Source organism: Pseudophryne corroboree, chromosome 10 (assembly GCF_028390025.1).
Source record: "Pseudophryne corroboree isolate aPseCor3 chromosome 10, aPseCor3.hap2, whole genome shotgun sequence".
NCBI lineage: Eukaryota > Metazoa > Chordata > Amphibia > Anura > Myobatrachidae > Pseudophryne > Pseudophryne corroboree.
Window position 1 is genome coordinate 37,118,164 of NC_086453.1, and position 13,239 is coordinate 37,131,402.

The 13,239-nt window shown below is 43.6% G+C and overlaps 1 protein-coding gene across 1 annotated transcript in view; it reads right to left on the reverse strand.

The window, feature by feature from the left end:
* Positions 1 to 2,628: 2,628 nt before the first annotated feature.
* The window catches only part of LOC134965146 (Schwann cell myelin protein-like), a 33,014-nt gene continuing 22,403 nt past the window's right edge, over positions 2,629 to 13,239 (reverse strand). Inside the window, exons 6-8 of the mRNA XM_063941670.1 lie at positions 9,422 to 9,472; positions 6,200 to 6,256; positions 2,629 to 2,776 (exon numbers count right to left, since the gene is read on the reverse strand). Of these exons, the coding sequence (XP_063797740.1) occupies positions 2,693 to 2,776; positions 6,200 to 6,256; positions 9,422 to 9,472 (192 nt within the window). The 3' untranslated portion in view covers positions 2,629 to 2,692. The remainder of the gene's footprint in view (positions 2,777 to 6,199; positions 6,257 to 9,421; positions 9,473 to 13,239) is intronic.

Here is a 13,239-nt window from a genome sequence, read left to right on the forward strand (position 1 = left end):
ATCTGGCACTGGGGAGTGGGACATATCTGGCACTGGGGACATATCTGGCACTGGGGGCATATCTGGCACTGGGGGCGTATCTGGCACTGGGGAGTGGGACATATCTGGCACTGGGGGCATATCTGGCACTGGGGGCATATCTGGCAATGGGGGCATAACTGGCACTGGGGAGTGGGACATATCTGGCACTGGGTGCATATCTGGCACTGGGGGCATATCTGGCACTGGGGAGTGGGACATATCTGGCACTGGGGGCATATCTGGCACTGGACGCATATCTGGCACTGGGGAGTGGGACATATCTGGCACTGGGGGCATATCTGGCACTGGACGCATATCTGGCAGGCACAGTGGGGACATTTCTGTATCTGGCACTGGACGCATATCTGGCACTGGGGAGTGGGACATATCTGGCACTGGGGGCATATCTGGCACTGGGGGCATATCTGGCAGGCACAGTGGGGACATTTCTGTATCTGGCTCTGGGGGCATATCTGGCACTGGAATAGAAATATAATTTTTTATTTTTTGGAATATATATTTATTTTTATTTTACTTTTTTTCGGGGGGGGGGGGGGGGGGGGCTTCCTATTTTGTCATTCCTGGGCCCCACAATTTCTGGTGGCAGCCCTGGACATTAGTGGCCACTGACCAGTGGGGGGGGAGGGGGGGAAGGTGAATCAGTCATGAAGGAAGATGTGAGGCCCTGTGCTGGGTCAACAGTGCGGTGACCGGGAAGAAGAGGGGTCAGTTCTGGTGCTGCAGATGATGCAGGTGTGGAGGAAGCAGATCGCCGGCTCAGCTGCTTTATATATACTGCACGCCGACGGAGGGGTGGGGTCATGTGCTCGCCCCTCCCACACCTTGGACAGGCCATGCCCAGACCCCTCTGGACAGCTGCTGGTGCCATCTACCCCCTAGACTGTCCAGGAGTTGTGAGGGGATTGGTGAGCTTACATGTGCCAATACTGGTATACAGGGGCGGATTGGCCATAGGGCTCACCATGGAGAATCCTGGTAGGCTGATGTGTCTGTGGAGTCTGTTTTGTGTGTTGTCATGTGGCCCCAGCCTACACATGACAGGCAGCCCACCACACTCAGTACACTGCAATGTCCCCATTCATTCTGTTACTCCATCTCTGCAGTACAGCTACTCTGTCACCCAGTGATGGTGCCATGGGAACACTGTATGTTACTCCTCTTGTGCTGCCCATTTCTGACCACTTCCACAAAATAGTACAGGGCCACTTTTAGTGCCCAATCCGCCCCTGGTCTCAGATACAAGTGCAGCAAAGACTTAAGGAAAGCCGCATCCTGCACCCCCTCAAAAAAACCCACCCCCTCATCAGACCCCCACCCCCCTTAGCGATGCTTCCATAAATTTCCCGGGCTGGTTTTTCATCCCACTCCGCCCCTGCTGGTGTACTGTATATTGGCCCTTATTCCGAGTTGTTCGCTCGCTAGCTGCTTTTAACAGCAGTGCAAACGCTAAGCCGCCGCCCTCTGGGAGTGTATCTTAGCTTAGCAGAAGTGCGAACGAAAGGATCGCAGCGCTGCTACAAAAACAGATTGTGCAGTTTCAGAGTAGCTCGAAACGTACTCCTAGCTTCAAACTGTTTAGTTCCTGTTTTGACGTCACAAACACGCCCTGCGTTCGGCCAGCCACACCTCCGTTTCCCCAGACACTCCTGCGATTTTATCTGGCACGCCTGCGTTTTTCCGCACACTCCCCGAAAACGGTCAGTTACCACCCAGAAACACCCACTTCCTGTCAATCACTCTGCGGCCAGCAGTGCAACTGAAAAGCGTCGCTAGACCTTGTGTGAAACTACGTGGGCTTTTGTGAGAGTACTTCGCGCGTGCGTATTGGGCACCATACGCATGCGCAGAAATGCAGATTTTTAGCCTGATCGCTGCGCTGCTAGCGATCAACTCGGAATGACAGAACCCAGCTCCCAGCAGCAGGACATCCCTAAACCCGGCATCTCTTGTGTGAGTAGCTCCCACCCTCCTAATATAATCCGGCCCTGGTGTAAGTCATTTTGACAGGCTTTTAACTAGTAATATAATAATAGAGGAATCAGAGAGGGGCAATACTACTGCACATTCCCTAGCACTGCAGTCATAAGGTAGCATCTACCCATGATTGTACTCTATATTGTGCAGGGTCATACTGGCCCATAAGTGTAATGGGGAAATCCCAGTTGGGCCTTACCACCTCATCTTGGGATCAATAACCTAATAGAGCAGGATCATGGATGAACTTGAAAGCTTGGTTTGTTTCTATGGAATCTACACAAAGATTAGCCTTCCTACCAACCAAACTGGATGGTCCTAATACACCCTGTCCTGTCTTTTATAAAGGGGCCCTCTTCTTTGTATGTCCTCTAGTGGTTGGCCAAGTCTCCTTGTGATGGTTGGCTTCACCCACTCTGGTGGGTGGCTGGCCACTTACCTTAAGTTCGGGTCCCTACCCTGGTGTGCCCTTCATGCCCTAGTCCAACACTGTATATCAGTCATATTATAGCAAGAAGGAAATGAAAACACATCCGGTAGAATAAAAAAACAGACAAAGTTGTTTCTTTAATTAAAAAAAAAAAATCCTTTTATTCGTTTAAGAATGGAATGTATAAATTGTTGAGAAGTGAAAGTCAGAAAGGCCCAGATTTTTTTAATGAAAACTTACATTATATTACATATTTTCATATATGGTCTGATTTTGCGATGGCTGCAGATGGCTACCTCCGGTTTCAGGCTTGTTATTATTAGCTGTTGGCTGTAGAAAATTAGAAGTAGAGTGTGAGACTGTTGCAATGCTATTCTACTGGTACTAATGTACAGACATGTAAATATTCTATTCAGATCTCCAAGGTTCAGATCAAATTTCCTGAGCACTCTGCTAGCAGTAAATGTCATCCTATTTGTAACTGTTTAATGCAAAAGACTATAAGGAATAAAGGCAACTGATCCCTGTTAATAACAGGTGTTGCTCAGGACAGAAGGCAATGTGGTCACACAATGCCACAAACAGGATGTGCATGCTGCAATAATACAGGATCTAAGGTTTTATTCATATGTTGAATAAAATAAATATTATTATTATTATTATTATTATTATTATGTTAAGTATGTAAACGTCTATTATTATTATTATTATTATTATTATTATTATTATTATTATTATTATTATGTCATTTGAGGTGGTAATTAGATTCAAGAGTGTCAATCAATGAGATCATAAATGTCTCTTCAGGGGAGGAGGTTCTTGTGCAGTCTCTGTGCAAGCCCCACTCTCTTACAGCATGTGAATGCACTTTGAAGACTCTGGCAGGTGCATATCTCCATGAAAATGTCACTGCCTACATTTTCACAGTGATTTCACAATTGACTCCATATGTCAGGGCATCACATCCCACCACACCCATAGCAACCCCCCTCCTTCATTCCCTGACCCCACCCCCCTCTTCTTCTTTCCTACCAACTCTGACATCTCTTTTCCCTGTATCTGGTGAGGAAGTCATGGCCCTCATCCATTCCTCACCCCCTCCACCTCCCCACTTGACCATATCCCCTCCCGCCTCCTCCACTACCTTTTTACTTCTGCATGTTACCATCTTCCCATCTCCTCAATCTCACCCTCTCATCAGGCACTGTCCCCACTGCCTTCTAGCATGCTCTTGTCTCCACTATTCTTAAAAACCTAACCTTGATCCAACCATTCCCTCCAACTACCAACCCATCTCTCTCCTCCCTTTTTCCTCCAAACTCCTTGAGTGTATAGTCTGCAACCTCCTCACTGTCTTTCTTTTCTCTAACTCACTGCTTGACACATTCCAGTCTGGTTTCCGTCCTCTCCACTCCACTGAAACTTCCCTCATGAAAGTCTGCAATGACCTCCAAGCTGCTAACTACAAGGGCCACTACTCTCTGCTTATTCACATTGACCTCTCTGCTGCATTTCACACTGTGAACTACCCTTGGTCTCCTGGCTACCCCCCTACCTCTCTGACCATTCCTTCTCTGTCTTCTCTCATGACTCCACCTTCCCCTCCCCACTTAATCTACCAGTAGGTGACCCCAAGGTTCTGTTCTTGGCCTCTCCCTTTCTCTCTTTACACATCCTCTTTAGGTGAGCTCATTAGCTTTTTTGACTTACAATATCATCTCTATGCTGATTATACTCAAATCTACCTTTTCTCCCTTGACCTCTACCCTGCTCTACTCACTCGTATTTCCAACTGTCTCTCTGCTATCTCTTTCTGGATGTCCCAGCATTTTCTTAAACGTTACATGTCTAAGACTGAGCTGGCCATCATCCCTCCCTCCCGCATAACCTCACCTCCTACCATCTCATTATCTATTGATGGCACTACTATCTCCTCTCGCTCCCAAGTGCGCCATCTTGGAGTGATCCTTGACTCCTCCCTCTCCTTCAAATCACACATTCAGTCCCTCTCACAAACCTGCCGTTTCCATCTCAAAAACATTTCCAGTATCAGACCCTTTCTCACCCAGTATGCTACTAAGACACTCATCCACTCACTGGACTGCTGTAATCTCCTCCTTTCTGGCCTCCATGATATACACTTCTCTCCACTCCAATCTATGCTCAATGCTGCTGCCCATCTCATCTTCCTCACCAAACGTACTACATCCACCTCCCCTCTCTTACAAGCCCTTCACTGACTTCCCTTCCCATTCAGAATCCAATTCTAGCTTCTCACACTCACCTACAAAGCCCTCACATACTCCTCTCCCTCTTACATCTCTGACCTCATCTCTCTCTACACTCTCACCCGTCCTCTTCCCTCTGCTAATGCACGCTGCCTCTCCTGCTAACTGATTATCTCCTCCCACTCCGATCTACAAGATTTTGCACATACTGCTCCCTATATCTGGAATTTTCTACCTCTCCTCATCCGACTCTCCACCTCTCTACAAAACTTCAAACGGGCTCTCAAGATTTACTTCTTCACAAAACCCATCCAACTCTCCTCACCCTCTTGTCCACAGTCACCGTCTACCCCTTCTGTGTAACCCTGGTCTCTTAGCCCTTCACCTTTTAGATTGTAAGCTTGCAAGAGCAGGGCCTTCTCCCCTCATGTGCATTTCCTTCTCTTACTTTCGCTATCTTATACTCAATACTCCCTACCTCCTAGCACCTAACCCCTGGTTTACTGTACATACCTTGTACTTTTCCTATATTATCTTAAACTGTTAGTGGGTTTTTTTTTATTTGCTCATTTGTTTATATACTCTGTTATGGACAGTGTGGATGCCTTGTGGTGCCATATAAATAAAAGATATTAATAATAATTTCTGCAGTGACGGTGGAAAGGTAAGTAAAGTGATAAAGTAGGTCTCCCCTGATTCCGGGTCTCAATGCACTACACATCCTGCAACCATTAGAGAATGTTACCTGATTGGTATGGCAATACATTGTGACCTTAGGTTTTGGGATTGTCTCAGTCATGTGTAAGAATAGATGCACATTCTTCGCAAACTATCACTAGTTCTTTGGAATAGAGTATGTTAATGGGATATAGAGGGAGATTTATCACAGCTTGGAAAGCGAAAAAGTACCAACCAATCAGCTCCTAACTTTGTTACTCTGGGGGTAATTCAGACCTGATTGCTCGCTAGCTATTATTTGCAGCGCTGCGATCAGATAGTCGCCACCTATAGGGGAGTGTATTTTTGCTTTGCAAGTGTGCGAACGCATGTGCAGCCTAGCGGTAAAAAAAATGTTTTGTGCATTTTCTGAGTAATCAGAACTTACTCAGCCGCTGCGATCCCTTCAGCCTGTCCGCTCCCAGAATTGAGGTCAGACACACGCCCTGCAGACGCATGGAAACACCTGCGTTTTTCCAAACACTTCCAGAAAACGGTCAGTTGCCACCCACAAACGTCTTCTTCCTGTCAATCTCCTTGCGATCGGCTGTGCGAATAGATTCTTCATTAAATCCATCGCTTAGCAACAATCTACTTTGTACCCGTGCGATGTGCCCGTGCATTGCGCTGCATATGCATGCGCAGTTCTGACCTGATCGCAGCGCAGCAAAAACAACTAGGGTGCGATCATGTCTGAATGAGGCCCTTTACCTCTTGCCACTTTCTCTGTTTCTAAGCTTTGCTGAATCTCACACATAAGGAGAAGGAATTAAGCATACCGATTATGTACTACCATTAATCATCTCACCTCTATTATATAATATTTTGTGTTTTCATTCTCTAGAAGATCCGTGTATCTCACAAACTAAAAGGATTAAGAAAACAAGATTATATAAATCTTCATTAACAAAACAGAGACAGACATAGGTGGGCTGAGTTGGCAGCAAATGGGCAGAATGTATACAGTATGCAGAGCCGTGCACATAAAGAGATGCTTCCACCTCTACACTGACAGCACAGTCACTATCATCAGCATGCAGGTGTGTCCTCCTTCTTCTTACAGCCTATTCGCGGCAACTGCGACTGGTTTGCCACGAACAGTGAGTCTGCTGCATGTGCGTATGCACCCACTTCTATAGGAATGCATGATGGGTACACACGCTGCGATTAGTCAGGGCTGGGTGTAAGCAATCGCTGCTTCAATATGTAAACATGCGGCCAGCAATTGCATGTACTGTACGATGAAGGAGTACCATCTTTTACATCTGCACCTCCCATGTAATAGATGCAAAAGAAAAAACTCCTTTCAGGCATGTATATGTGTCTTGGCTGGCCTGGCCTCAGCATGAGTTACCGGCGGCCAGGATGCTGACTGTTGGTATATCGATAACGGCATCCCGGCTGCCAGTATGCCAGCAGTGGGGCAAGCGCAAAGAGTCCCCTAGCTGTGCTCGCCACATGCTCTATTCCCACTCAATGGGTGTCATGGACCCACCTGTTCGCCGGGATTCCGGCTGCCGACATTGTCAGCTGTTGGGATCCCGACAGCCGGCAAATTACCTGCATCCCGGCCTACATGTATTTGCAACGACACAGGTACAATAGATACAATTGTCTAAATACATCATTAATGTCTTGGCCTACTCTACTTAAAATGCTGAACCCTCCCTAGTCCCAACCTTCCAGCTGTAGGGAGTAAGGAATACTAACCTACAATCTTGCATGTGGGTGCGTTCACTTTCTTAGTATTTTCTGAACAACATCATACAAGATAAATACTATGATATAGACGGCATCTGACTCAATGTGGAAAAGAAGTTGTTAAAACCACGATAATGTAATTGTACAGTGGGCATAATTCATATTTGCACGCAATGAGCGATCATTGGCAGAATACGTCGCACCCGCGATCGCACTGCGTACACGCCAAAGTTGCTTTTGCAATTTAAGCACAAAGTGATTGATAGCAAGGGGGGATGTAACAGGGGAGTGACTGCAAAAACACAGGAGTGTCACGGTCGTGTTCAGAGCGCGTCTTTGTCTTCATCTGCAATCATGTACGCAGAGAAACATGGCGTCAGTATCACTACTGCTGCGGTCAGTCTGCATGACCATAGACTCACTTGGGGAGTCAATGGGGGTCATTCCGAGTTGATCGTAGCTGTGCTAAATTTAGCACAGCTATGATCAGGCACTCAGACATGCGGGAAGGGGGAGGACGCCCAGCACAGGGCTAGCCCACCCCGCATGTCAGTGTCTCCATCCCCCGCAGAAATGCGAAAGCATCGCACAGCGTCGATGCTTTTGCATTTCAGGAGTAACTCCCGACCAGCGCAGCTCCTGCGGCTGGCCGGGAGAACCTCTTCATTGCCCGGGTCGCAGCTGCTGCGTGTGACATCACGCAGCCACCGCGGCCCGCCCTCCCAATGGTCCGGTCATGCCTGCATTGGCCAGACCGTGCCGCAGTCCAGCCCCCTCCCACCCAGCGACCGCCTCTGCCTGTCAATCAGCGATCCACCTCCGTGTTTCACAGTAGGAATGGTGTACCTTTCATCATAGGCCTTGTTGACTCCTCTCCAAATGTAACGTTTATGGTTGTGGCCAAAAAGTACAATTTTGGTCTCATCACTCCAAATGACTTTGTTCCAGAAGTTTTGAGGTTTGGCCCTGTGCTGTTTGGAGTATTGTAAGCGGGATGCTTTGTGGCATTTGCATAGTAATGGCTTTCTTCTGGCGACTCGACCATGCAGCCCATTTTTCTTCAAATGCCTCCTTATTATGCATCTTGAAACAACCACACTACTTTTTTTCAGAGAGTCCTGTATTTCAGCTGAAGTTATTTGTGGATTTTTCTTTGCATCCAGAACAATTTTCCTGGCAGTTGTGGCTGAAATTTTTGTTGGTTTACCTGACCGTGATTTGGTTTCTACAGAATCCCTCATTTTCCACTTCTTAATTAGAGTTTGAACACTGCTGATTGGCATTCTCAATTGCTTGGATATCTTTTTATATCCCTTTCCTGTTTTATACAGTTCAATTACCTTTTCGTGCAGATCCTTTGACAATTCTTTTGCTTTCCCCGTGACTCAGAATACAGACACGTCAGTGCAGCACTGGATGAAAGATGCAAGGGTCTTTCAGGAGTCCAGAAGCTCGCTGACCTTTTATACACACACACTGATTACAAGCAAACAGATCACAGGTGAGGATGGTTACCTTTAGTAGCCATTCAAACCCATTTGTGTCAACTTCTGTGCATGTTATCAGGCCAAAATCCCCAGGGTATGTAAACTTTTGATCAGGGTCATTTGGGTAGTTTCTGTTGTCATTATGATTTAAAAAGAGTAAACACAGTTGTTTGACAATAAATGGCTTCACCCAACCATTAACCATGAGTGAAAGAAAAGTTTGTGAGCTATCATTCATATTTTACAAATGGCCAGAAAATCACACATTCTGCTAGGGTATGTAAACTTATGAGCACAACTGTAACTAATTTTTTTTCACAGGTGCCACGGCCACAATAACCCTCATTTTTTCTTACCATATCTGTTGTTATAACCTGAGCTGCTTTTTTCTTATACATAAGCACAGAAAACATATTATCTAAATTAGCGTAGAAACATGAATTAGGACAACTGTCACTTCTAAATATGAGGTAAGTGACGGTTGGCCTATGACAAAAAGTTTTCCTTCTATCCAAACATGTGCATGATTTTTCTATGTATTCCAATTTCTATGATGTCATAAAAGTAAGCAAAACACCTTACAAAGCATGCCAATAGTTCCATTGATATTAATATTCACACAATCTTGTATCTATAAGGAATGGCAAAGGTTATTGTAGTGCTCTAAATAGAGGATGGAGCTTATAGAAAAATGAGATAGTACCTGGGTGATCAAACCGGGCAGATTTAGACAAGTCCATGACTTTATAGATGTACAGATATAAATAATAACATAATTCTAATTCAAAGATTTCAGAATTACATATTATACATCCCCTTACACAGACACTGGCACACCATACCTTCTTAGAGTAGACATTTTCCTCTGTTTCTAATTTTCTATTCAAACTTCCCTGCAAAAAAAAAAATAATATATATATATATATATATAGCAACTGAAATCGGCAGCACACGGCGGAATAACCACAAGGAGTCAGGATAACTGCAACGTTTCGATGTGTATTTTACATCGTCATCAGGCAAAGAATATATACAAACACCAAACTCTGCTCACCTTATATCCCCACCATGTGCAGCGGCAACCACGGCGTCCGGAAACGGGAGGCGAGTCGCCAACAAGTGACGTCATCACACCCCGTCCGTAGCCATGGCAACCGTTTATCAACAATGTAGTGAATCATAAAAACGGCAGTAGCAGAGGCAGCCACACCGAGTTGAGACAATATAACTAGCAAAAAATACACACAATACAGACAATGAAAAAACGGCATGATAAATATAAGTATAATATGATATACAGAATCAAACTATCATATCACAAATAGAACTGCACCATAAAAGCACATAGAACCAGTCTGAATACCTTAGGAGGAGTATAATGAATATATTTAAAATATTAAATAAACGCATGTAAACCCAGATTATCATTAAGGCCACGGGGCGCAAGGGAACCCAATCTAAAGATCCAACCGGATTCACATTTAAGCAATTTTAAAGAGTGATTACCCACCCGTAATGATGGAGGAATATGATCAATGATCATATATCTAAGATTGGCCATGCTGTGACCCGCCTCCGAAAAGTGGCGCGCCACAGGATGGTCACTTTTTCCAGAATCAATGGCAGCCCGTATGGTAGAACGGTGTCCTGCCATTCGTTCACGCAAGGTCCTGTCGGTTTTACCGACATAAATCAGCCCGCATGGACACTTGATGATATACACAATAAATTTCGTTGTGCATGTCACCTTGTGTCGAATGAAAAACTTCTTTCCACTGTATGGATGACAAAAACTTTCTCCAGCTATCAAATACCGACAGGTAACACAATTAACACATTTGTAACAACCATTACGTCGGCTCAAAAAATGTTGAGAACTGTCGGCATTTGACATATTGGAGATATCCGTTTTAACAACCCAGTCACGAATATTACGTCCCCTGGTGTAGCATGACATCAGTCTACTATCACCAAGGTTAAGATCCTGATCAGTACTTACTATAGGCCAAAGACGTTTAGACACAGATTTAATGGCACCACTGCACACATTAAAATGATTGACCCATGGTAAACACTTATCAAGGGTCTTCTTCCTCTTTGTGTGCAGTAATTCACTTCTGGCCGTACCCAATGCTTTCTTTTTGGCAATAATCAATTGTGATAAAGAATAACCTCTGGACAAGAATTTATCAATCATATTGTCAATTTGGATACATGCATCATTAACATTGCTGCAAATGCGACAAGCTCTAAGGAACTGTGAATAGGGGAGTCCATATTTCAAAGATTTTGGATGGAAACTAGTCGAATGTAACAAAGTATTTCTATCAGTATTCTTGATGTACAAACTAGTGGAAATATGTTGATTCTCAATTGAAACCATTACATCAAGAAAATTAATGGACTTGTCACTAATATCACAGGAGAATTTGATAGGACAATCAGACCCGTTATGTATCTCAACAAATGATACTAACTGTTCTTTAGTACCAGTCCAAATCAAAAATAAATCATCTATGTACCGAACGTAAAAAAATATTTTGTCAAAAATATTAATATTACTGAAAAAAATATCCTGCTCTGCTCTAAACATATAAGAATTAGCGTACGATGGGGCCACATTCGACCCCATCGCACAACCGGACACCTGCAAATAAAAATGGTTGTCAAAAATAAAATAATTACATGTCAAAATAATTTCTAGGAGATCACAGATCAGGTCTATGTCAGGTCCAACATATAGAGGATTGTTAGTTAATAAGTGACGCACTGCAGCAATGCCATCAGGATTAGGAATAATGGTGTATAAGCTAGATACATCCAAACTACATAGAAGACTGTTATCAGGAATGTTCTCAATCTCTGATAATTTATTCAAAAAACTGGTCGTGTCAAGTAAATACCCTGGGTGTCCCAGAATACAGGGTTGCAATAAACTATCCAAGTACACTGAACAATTCTGAAATAATGAGTCCCGGGCAGCTATGATAGGACGTCCCGGAGGGTGGGATGCATCCTTGTGTATCTTAGGCAAAGTATACAACAAAGGTGCACTTTGATGAATTTAAATGGGAGGTGGAACAGTATAAATTGAACAGACAACTTCGTTTGCATGAACATTTTCATGGCTCTAGGGCCAATGTTGGTAACAAAGATAATAGCGAGCGGGATTCTCTCCCGGCCCAGTTACAGAGATTACAGAAAAAATCTGCTTTTGATCCTTATACCAATAATGTGTCGATTAAAACTTTTTCCCGCATGCTTACACATGATGTTAATAATGTTGTTGACAGTAATTATCAGGGTATACATGGTCCTAGCAATCTATCTGCTGTTGAATTTCAGGCACTTAAAAATCTTGCCAGTTATAACGATATAATCATCCGCCCCGCTGATAAGGGCGGGGCAATCGTGATCCAGGATTTAGCTGATTATAAATCAGAGATTATACGACAATTAGCGGATAATTCAGTTTATAGATTGCTTGACCATGATCCTACTTCTGAGTTTGCTTTAAAATTATCTAAAAGGTTGTCCCGTGCAGTTAGTGATGGACACATCCCTCAGTCACTATGTGATGCTTTGTTACCTAAATGGCCGGTTGCACCTTTGTTGTATACTTTGCCTAAGATACACAAGGATGCATCCCACCCTCCGGGACGTCCTATCATAGCTGCCCGGGACTCATTATTTCAGAATTGTTCAGTGTACTTGGATAGTTTATTGCAACCCTGTATTCTGGGACACCCAGGGTATTTACTTGACACGACCAGTTTTTTGAATAAATTATCAGAGATTGAGAACATTCCTGATAACAGTCTTCTATGTAGTTTGGATGTATCTAGCTTATACACCATTATTCCTAATCCTGATGGCATTGCTGCAGTGCGTCACTTATTAACTAACAATCCTCTATATGTTGGACCTGACATAGACCTGATCTGTGATCTCCTAGAAATTATTTTGACATGTAATTATTTTATTTTTGACAACCATTTTTATTTGCAGGTGTCCGGTTGTGCGATGGGGTCGAATGTGGCCCCATCGTACGCTAATTCTTATATGTTTAGAGCAGAGCAGGATATTTTTTTCAGTAATATTAATATTTTTGACAAAATATTTTTTTACGTTCGGTACATAGATGATTTATTTTTGATTTGGACTGGTACTAAAGAACAGTTAGTATCATTTGTTGAGATACATAACGGGTCTGATTGTCCTATCAAATTCTCCTGTGATATTAGTGACAAGTCCATTAATTTTCTTGATGTAATGGTTTCAATTGAGAATCAACATATTTCCACTAGTTTGTACATCAAGAATACTGATAGAAATACTTTGTTACATTCGACTAGTTTCCATCCAAAATCTTTGAAATATGGACTCCCCTATTCACAGTTCCTTAGAGCTTGTCGCATTTGCAGCAATGTTAATGATGCATGTATCCAAATTGACAATATGATTGATAAATTCTTGTCCAGAGGTTATTCTTTATCACAATTGATTATTGCCAAAAAGAAAGCATTGGGTACGGCCAGAAGTGAATTACTGCACACAAAGAGGAAGAAGACCCTTGATAAGTGTTTACCATGGGTCAATCATTTTAATGTGTGCAGTGGTGCCATTAAATCTGTGTCTAAACGTCTTTGGCCTATAGTAA